The sequence below is a fragment of the Zeugodacus cucurbitae genome, chromosome 5, assembly GCF_028554725.1.
Source record: "Zeugodacus cucurbitae isolate PBARC_wt_2022May chromosome 5, idZeuCucr1.2, whole genome shotgun sequence".
NCBI lineage: Eukaryota > Metazoa > Arthropoda > Insecta > Diptera > Tephritidae > Zeugodacus > Zeugodacus cucurbitae.
Window position 1 is genome coordinate 6,125,687 of NC_071670.1, and position 9,724 is coordinate 6,135,410.

At 32.9% G+C, this 9,724-nt stretch overlaps 3 protein-coding genes across 3 annotated transcripts in view; 2 read left to right on the forward strand and 1 right to left on the reverse strand.

The window, feature by feature from the left end:
- LOC105218559 (N-alpha-acetyltransferase 30A) overlaps positions 1–9,724 on the forward strand; it is a 130,543-nt gene that overhangs the window by 17,061 nt on the left and 103,758 nt on the right. The gene's annotated exons all lie outside the window — the stretch shown is intronic.
- Positions 2,068–4,967, forward strand: LOC105218569 (histidine-rich glycoprotein). The gene is made up of 2 exons (XM_054232351.1): positions 2,068–2,328; positions 4,271–4,967. The coding sequence occupies exons 1-2, from the start codon at positions 2,314–2,316 to the stop codon at positions 4,652–4,654; spliced, it is 399 nt and encodes a 132-aa protein (XP_054088326.1). The 5' UTR covers positions 2,068–2,313; the 3' UTR covers positions 4,655–4,967.
- LOC105218565 (kelch-like protein diablo) lies at positions 5,025–8,395 on the reverse strand. The gene is made up of 7 exons (XM_029044393.2): positions 8,199–8,395; positions 7,768–8,131; positions 7,256–7,564; positions 5,931–6,244; positions 5,663–5,867; positions 5,340–5,438; positions 5,025–5,272 (listed from the first exon to the last, which is right to left on the reverse strand). Exons 1-7 carry the CDS (start codon positions 8,345–8,347, stop codon positions 5,051–5,053), a joined length of 1,662 nt encoding a protein of 553 aa, XP_028900226.2. The 5' UTR covers positions 8,348–8,395; the 3' UTR covers positions 5,025–5,050.

Below are 9,724 nucleotides of genomic sequence, written 5' to 3' on the forward strand. Positions count from 1 at the left end.
TGTTAATGCTGCGTCGCGCAAATATCACGTAAGAATTAATAACATCATTTTATGACAATTTCGAAGTTATATACGAGATAAATATATATGATATTTGGTAAATATATGTTTTCATGCGCATTATATAAAGTTATATGTATAATTTATAGAATCTATAATGGTTCGAAGAGTGTGTTACATCTAACGGTATTATTCTATTAGTTATATAATTTATATAAATACTTTCCACATGTCTCCCTAAAATTCCTTGAACTTGTCATAAAATTATAACATATACATGGACCAGTTAACAAATTGCAATTACCGTATATATTCATACAAATATCATGCGTAGACCACGCATGCGCATACTTACTCACCTTGCGTTTGTGCGCATGCGCACACATTTCAATACAAATATTACTTATTTATGATAATTAAACTTGAATTACTTGATTTTTTTGTTTAAAATTTTCATTTGCCTCTCATCAAGTGCTCTTCAGCTTGCATTTTCTGCGTTTATCTTGCGAGTCTTTGGCGTTTTTCTGATAACTGTTCATTAAATTGTCTGTCATTGCCACCTGTGCAACGTCTCATAAAGTTTTTTCTATTGTCTCATTGTCAATATTTTTCATATGGTCACTGCCGTTTTTGGTCGCTGCGTTATGTTATTGATTTTGATCATTGTTGGTCTGGTACGCTGCGTATGCGTAACATTTACAGTTAAATTGTGGGATTTACGTATCATTGCAATTGAAATTGTTGCAAAAAAACGGTTGTTGAAATATCTTTCACAAATTATACCGCTGAAAGCTTCTTTTGCGCTTTGAGCTTTTTCTTAAAGCTTTTCGTCTTTTAGCAAAACTAACAAAATTTTAATATGAATTCTTCTTAAACGCTTTAATCAGGTACATTAAGCTGCCATTGTGGTCAGTTTTATAAACTTTCATTGTCAGTTTAAAGTTGCAGAAGCTTTCATTGAAAATATTTTTGAACAAATTCCACTTGAGCTTTTGAATTATTTATACCAAGTATTTATTGTAGTCTTATTTATTGCTTTCCTACGAGGTCGCAACAAATGTGGCTAACGGTTCCTACCGCCTATATGCACCTTTCTTGGCAAGTAAAGCTCTAAAGCTTTTACGGAGCTTTCTATACTTTTATGCATAATTTTTCTTCATAATTATGATATGCAACCATTTTATGCTACCTTTACGGTTTTCTAGAATTAGTTTAGAGCTTTTAAGCTTTCAGAAGCTTTAAAGCTTCTAAGCATTTCAATATTTTATTATGTTATCAAGCATTCTTAGTTTTTTGATGTCAATTCTGCAATTAGCTTATTTTCTATAAAGCTATAATCGCTTCGGAGTAAATTTGTTAAGCTTTTGGCGGGCGAAAAGAGCTTTGAAGTGATTTTTTCATTCTTCTTGGAGATTTCTTTCAATTGCAACTCTTCTTTCGAGATTACAACTATTAGTGAGCCTTTTACATTGGTTCTGGTACTCTCAACATTTTTTCTTTCTATATCAACCCTGTTTACCGTTTAATATGTATTTTTTTGGCTTACCCACTTTTTCTTGGGATTCTTGTGACTTTTATTTTTTTTTGAAGGCATTTGAGCTTCAACGCGTTAACGGTATGCGTTTTTTTTCGCATACGCCAGTGAAAAGCATAAGAAAGTAGCTGTCATAAATAACCGTTTAACAACAACAACACAAGCTCTTAAAAGTTTAAAACTAAATAATAGAAAAGGAAATTGGCTGGGAAAATCGAAAGCAACGAGTTCGTTAGCTTTGCGCGCAATCCTCACATACATATATACTAATATATTGCTATTGTTGTATATTTACAATTTGTTTTTGGTTTTGTATTTTGTCGCTATTACATCTTTTACACTGTACACTTTTTTTCCTGCCTCTAATTTGCTGTTGAAGTCGCTATCGTTAAATACAAAACCGGGTCCCGTTCGCCTCACCAGTTAGTGCGCCAGTACGCGCGCGATTTTCCTTTAAAATTTTCAATGTTGTTGTTTTGATTGTTGCTATTGGTCCGGCGGTGGCGCATGCCAAATGGTATAAATCGTATCTGGTATGCGCATATTGGCCACATTCAGTGCGGTAAGCTGCCACGGTTAACAACGTCTCTCGACGAACTGTAACGTCAGTGTTGTGAAGAAAGTGCGTGTTGTTAAGCAAAAAGTGTTTGAAAATAGAAAACAACAATAAAAATATATAAATATATAAAAAATCCTTGAGAGACTCTGTCGTAATAACGCGTATTTGTGTGTGTGTGCGCTCGCGTGTCTGCTGTTTATTCTGACGAATATCCTGTAAAATGCTGAAATTTATTGTAAGAATTGAAGTGAAAAAAATTTGAAAATTATATTGGAAAATCAAAATTATTTGATTTTAATGTTTCAAAACCGAAAAAATATTAAATAAATAACTAATTATTTCTAGTAATAATTTATTATTTTATTTTTATTTATTAAATTTTTTTAAATAAATATTTTATTTTATATTTTCAAATTAATTTAAATTGTTCATAATTTTTTTATTTTCAATTTTATTAGTTATTATGTATTTTTTTTAATTATTATTTTATTTTTATTAAGTGGGGGGGGGGGGGGGGGGGGGGTTTAAGGTTTGACAAATTTTGTTTTTCACATTTTTTTTTTTATTTTTTTTCTGAACCATCAATATCTCAATATTGTGTTAAAATTTTAGGTCATTCGGAGAAAAACTAACGAAGTTACAGGAGGTTGAATAACGGTACCTCCAGCTATCTGCGCTGAGTGTACAAAACTTTGAATCGATTTTCCCAAATATGTCATTTTTAAAGTCGGTGACCAGCCTACTGCATCAATCGTTTTGAAATTTCGAACAAATATTCTACATGTATTTAATTACTAACAATTTTACAATAACAAATAGTTCGATTTTTTCGTCTAAAATCGTCATTTTGGCTTGAAAGTGGTACCAAAAATTTAAAAATTAAAAAAAAACTATATGTCAATTGAAAGATAAACTAATAAACTAAAGAAAGCATTTTGATTTTTTGGTTTCGGGTGATCCAGTGAAGCTGTAGGCTGGTCACCGCACAACAACTTTTTTTCGAGGTGCCTGCAGAGATCGACGATAAATCCGTTATTCCTCGCTATTTTTCGATAAAACTTTCTTTTAATATCCTTTAAATGTTGCACTTTCATATAATAATAAGTAAAATAAACCAACAGCAATAATTTTTTCTAAAAAAAATCATGAGAAAAGGTCTTTTTTCGACGAAACAAACCTTACCCCCCCCCCCTTTTTTTAATATAATTTAATTAGGTTTTAAATTTATAATTTTATATACTTTTTTATTTTTATAACAATTTGTTTAAATTATTATTTTAATATTTATTAATTAAAAAATAATAATTGTAATAAAATTTATTATTTTATTGACATTTTTTCCATTAAAATTTTCAATTCAAATAATTTTTTTAATTATTTTTTTTATAAATAATTCCAACCTTTTTTTTAATAATTTTAATAATAAATATATTTAACATAATTTTTTTAAGCTAATAATTTTATTTTTTTTTTAAATTATTAATTAAATTAATAAGAATTAAATTAAATTAATTTTTAATATTTATTTATTTTTTTTAAGTCTTATTTAAATTATTATTTTATTTATTTTTTTTCAATACAATTTTCATTCAAATAATTATTAAATTTTAATGAAAAACATATATTTAACACTATTTTTTTAAACCAGTATTATTTTTTTCATAAAATTTTATTACAATTATTATTTTATTTTTTCCAATAAAATTTTCAATATAAATAATAATGTTATTAAAATTATTACTAATTTGATTCAATTAATTTTTATTAGTCGTTTATTTTTTATTAAAATTTTTAATTTTTTTTTTAAATAATAATTTGAATTATTATAATTAATTTTAATAATTTATATATTTAATTAAAAAATATTTTAACTTTTTTCCTAACCAGTTTTAAATTTATTTTTTGGGGTTTTCAATTATTTATTTCACTTAATTAAATAAAAAATAAAAATATATAAAATATGATTTGTTTTTAATTTTTAATAATTTTTTTTATTAATAATTTTTTAATTAATATTTTTCATTTTTTATTATAAAATTATTTATTATTAATTATTACATAAATTATTTAAAATCAATTAATGAAATTAAAATTAAAAAAATCAATTAATTTTTTGGGCTTTTGGGGTTTTCATTTATTTATCTCACTTCAATTCTCACAATAAAACATCCTTACAGCTACTCGCTATAGCTTGTCTGCTCACCGTGGCAACAGCTTTGAAAATACACGATTTCGAGCATCACGAGTACGAACATCACAAGGAACCCGAAGAAACGGAACACCATCATGAGGTGGAACATAAACATGCCACCTCACATCAAAGTGTCAAATTCCATCATTACCATCCCGTGCCGGTCTATATCAAGGACAAGCACTTGCTCAAGAATCCCATCGAAATTGGCGGCACAAAGCAGAAATTGAAAATTTTACATCCTGAAACTGAGCACAGCCACAATCACGGTTTGGTTCTGGAAGAAGAGAGCGAGTCGCATTTCCACGAGCATGGACATCATGAAATAGAACATCACGAACCACATTACGAACACTATCATCACGAATAAATGAAGGCGAATGAGAAAGAGAGTGATGGATAGAGAGTGAGCGAGTAAAACAAAGAACTGAAAGCCGCAACTGTTTGCTTTTAATGAACTAAGATTGGTAGCTTTCCTTGACGTGGTTCATTTTCAAAGTTAGTGCTTTAGATTTTATTTTATACAATGGTCACACTTGCTACAAATGGAGCGCGTTCACTAAATATTTTAGAACAATTAACTTGTATTTTTAATTGTGTATATTGTTAATATAGACTGAGCTTTGGTAAGCTCTTAATTTGTAAATTAAATAAAATAAAAAAGAGTGTTTCTTAAGTAAAAATATCATTGGTTTCAGTAGTGGTTAAGTCGACTCGGTGTATGTTTGGTGCGGAGCTTTCCCAATAATTCTCAACAGCAATAAAATCACTTTAAAAGATTTTCCGCCAAATACGTGGGTACCATAACACAATCAAACTTGCCAGTTACGGGTAATTTTTTCTTTAACAGCCACTTATCGTTCGTCATATCGTAAACCTCGACAGTATCATCCCACTGTGCAGGACCGATTACACCACCAAATGCCCACAATTGATTATGTATCGAGGCGGCGCAGATATATCTACGCGCGACATTCAATGAAGCAATCTGCAATGAAATAATTAAGGCTTTTGTGATTTTGAAAAATCGTTTAATATTCTATATAAAACTCAACCCTTGTCCATTTGTCTTGCTGTGGATCATAGCGTTCGACAGTTTTCAAATCAGTAAAACGACCACTTAGTGCGTAAATGAAGCCTTGATGCACAACCACCTGAAATAAAAATAAGCTTTAAACTTGCGATTTTAAGTTTAGAGCGACAGTTAAAACTCGTATGCCCTCTAGATGGCGCTATGCACAAAATAGTGGATATTGATATGAACAGCTTAATGAAATTATAATTTCTAGATGGCTTTCTATGCAAAATTAGATTCGAGGTTACAACAAGTAACACTTGACCCCTTACTATAGTTTATACTATATGCATTTGTACTCACAGCTGGACTTTCACGTGCATCAGCCATTGCGCTGCATGGAAACCAACTATTGCTGACAACATTGTAGCGTTCTACAGTGTTCAGAGTGCGCAAATCTTTGCCACCTATTATGTATATATTATCATGCAAGATGGCAACACCGGCTGAAGCGCGTGCCACAGCCATACTAGGCATATACTGCCAACGTCCAGTTGATGTACTATAACTGTAATAAATCATTTATAAAACTGGCATAAGCTTTGCAACTAGTAACTAACTGAAGACTTACCGCTCCACACTCAACAGCGGCGTTGTATTGCCCGCCTTACCACCAATCGCATAGATGAAATTATGCAACACAGCAACGCCAACACTTTGACGACTCTGCTTCATTGACGGCATTGTCGTCAGCGTTTTTGTTAGTAAATTATAGCTGAGCACTGCCTTACTCGTGCCATCCATGCTGCGTCCACCTATGAAGTAGAGACTATTCTCCATAAATGCTGTACTAAAAAAATATCTTTTAATTTCCAAGCGTGTAGCTTTCAGCCATTCCTCCTGTGCTTCATTGTAGAGCAATATGTCCTTATAACCTAACCAATCCTTAAAAATAAATTGTTATTAATTAAAAATATACAAATAACGGGTGATCCAAGTAAAGGTACTTTTTTCAATAGCCTCTTTTTGACAGATCACGCGTGAGTCGTGTCAAGCTGTCATGTTATTTTTGTAAAGAATGTCTTTCGCGCGCTTCGTTCAACATATGGTCAACCTAATCGGCTTACTGAGCGGCGCCGTTCGCAGAAACTCGGACTGACGTATGGAATGACTTGGCGTATTTTACGTCGAGATCTTCAATTAAAAGAGAACCAAATACAACTTGTGCAAGAACTGAAGCCGCTCGATCTTTTCAAGCGACATCACTTCACTCCATAGGCTCTTGAAAAGTTCCAAGAAAGTCCGTCGTTTTCGACCCAAGTTCTGTTCAGCGATGAGTAGTAGTATGAGTGTAGTTTGTGGGCCGGTAACTTTATCGGTCCATTTTTCTTCAAAAATTATGCCGTTGAGAACATTGAGAGCCGTTAATGGCTTGTTTACGCGCTATGATAACCGACTATTTGATGCCTGAAATTGAAGCTCGTGTTCTCGGCGACATTTAGTTTCAAAAAGACTGCGCCACTTCCTACACATCGCATCAATCAATGGATTTATTAAGAGAACACTTGGGTGAGCAGATAATTTTACGTTTTGCATCGGATTGGCCGCCAAGGTCGTGTGATATCACACTGTTAGACTTTTCCTGTGGGGATATTTAAAATCTAAAGTCTATGCTGACAATCCCGCTTCGTTTTAGGCCTTGGAGCAAAACATCACGCGTGTCATTCGTCAGTTATCAGTCGATATGCTCGAACGAGTCATCGAAAATTTCGACGCAACGGACGGACCATCTGAGACTTAAACGCGGCCAACATTTGAAAGAAATAATCTTTAAAAAATAAATGCCAAAGAATGTTCTTTCGAATGATAATAAACATTCCTCATTAAATTGGATTTTTTTCTTAAAAAAGTAGGGAACTTCGGTATGGATCACCCTTTACATAACTACTAACTTACATCACCCCAATTCTGTACCGCCAACCACGCGGGCAATTTGCCACGCATCCGAAGCGCTTCTGTTGCTAAACCTGCACAACCGGGTAGCGGTTTAATTTGTTGCGTTAGAAATTCGCTGTCGAATTCGGTAAGTGTAAGCGACCCAATCAAATCGGACAGTTGTTGCTGACGCTCGCCGACTTTGAGCTCGTACCAGCTTTTGATGGCCCAAAAGATATCCGCTTGAGAAACTATATAGACGTCCAACTCTTTTATAATGAATTTCCATTGTGCGGCATTGAGATCAAATAATTCGGCATTACGTTGAAGCTGCAAGTGGAATTTGAGCTTTAATATTTACGGAAAGGGGGGTTCATAAATAAAAAAGATTACTCCTTATTTCATGAAACTACAGCGTTAGAAAAGGTTAGACTCAGCACAGGGTTGCAACACTTTTTAAAATCTTCATGATAGACGTGACATCTATCGTAGCGCTTTTATAGCTTTATGCTATTGTCACATTGACAACTCACCTCCTTGAAATGCTCCACAATATAAGCGAGTAATCGCGTTTCAAATGGTTTATACTCGACCGCCGCTGCCAGTGCAATCAGTTTGTGCACCAAGAAATCACTTATATGCGCCAACATATAATTCACACAAATATCAACAACAACATGTAAACGTAGGAGTATAGCACCCTTCAACATACGCTCTGCATTACCAGCCGCGATATCCGTCTGTCCGTTGTAGCAGTAGATCAGCAATTGCTCAAAAGTATCACTATCCATTTTCGTGACCGTTATCGTGTTGCAAGCACCGTCTTCATCAGCCTGCTCGAAGAGTTCTAGGAAATATGGACTTGCCGCTGCGAGTATTAGGCGATGTGCTGTAATTCTGTTAATACATTTCATACATTTTATTTGTGTTATTGAATTTTTTTTTTTTCATTACAACAACTTACTTGTATTCGGTGTATGGAAATTCGAATAAAATATCTGTGAATTTTTCTTCGTTGTAAAGTTTATATACAACTTGCATGATCTCCCAATTGTGACGGACATCATTGCGTACATTAACCGGTTTCGGCAGTCCACTTACGCTGAGTGACATTTTGGAAAAAAAAAAATCGAAATCGAAAAATATATCACTTTCCTTTGCTCCGCACTCTGCAATGTACTGACACTGCACTTCAGCGGAAAATCCATTTTATACTTTAGCGCTTCCGCTTAGCGCAAACCGCAAATGCAATATTGTCGAACTATTTGTAATGAAAATATATAGCATATATGCTTATCAATTTCGAATTCTTGTTTTCCTTTGACAGAGATATGCTATGCACATAGCATAAGGGTGGTCGTTGAAATATTTTTCTAGATAAAAAAATGTATATAGTATAGAAAAATATTTAATGTATAATTTTTTTAAATAGTACTGAGCTCACTTTTATAACAAATTTTTTTTACATAACCTCAAATTATATGAAGAAAAATGAGAGCGGAAAAATAGAGCTAATAGCTCGTATAGTACTCTCATATACAAAATTTCTATGCATAAGAGAACACGCTTGGGAAGTTCTTTTAAAAATTATTATCTTGAGCACTTTCAGTGGCCGTTTCTTGATTCTTATATAGCTTATGATTCACAATTTTCTCGAAATATAACGCTGTCTATTTGGGGAACAATCTCATTTGCTACTCCAACCTTTCAACACTTAATTTAGGTATAAAAGAAAAAAGTCATTCTTCAAAAGAGAACAGGCATAAATAGTGTCACCCTCGCATGTATAATTAGATATCGCCATATTTTGTAGCAATATCATTAGTATATATAGAGCGTGGGAACTTTATAGTCGTTATTATAAATAATAAAAAAGAACTAGGAAAATCTTTAGTACGAATCGCAAGCGCCTGATAGACGCAAATAGTGTTGTAGTGACTTTAAAAATGGTACTAAATTTCATGAAAGACTCAAGTGAGGATTATATAGTCCTACTACTTCGTTTTCTTAACATCTCTTCGTTTACAACCAATGGCGTAAGTCTTACTCGAAAAGGATCGACAAAACTTCGATCATTAATCATAGCGACAATATGCCAGTACTCACAGTACTTGGGAACTATTGAAAGTAGCAAGAAAATGTAAGTTTCATTGGCCTTCCTCCTTGTCTCAGAATATTTTTTTGAGTAGTTCTCTCGACTACCGCTCTTGGCGTGGACTATTTTCTTGCCGTACGAGTATATTGCTAGACTTTAGGAAGGCTCTATGAAATCATTTTTGCGAATATAGATCTAACAGCTTTTAATTATTTTTATTCTAACCAGTCCAATAATGTTTCCATGCGTGAGTTGAAAATTATGAAGTGGAAGCTCATTGTCGGGCTCTGGGAATTTGTCCTCAAAGTACAGAGTATTATAAAGGGGTTTTCAATAGCACACTACAAAAGTAGATCGATAGGAACAGCAAACGACGATATATATTTACCCGGTCT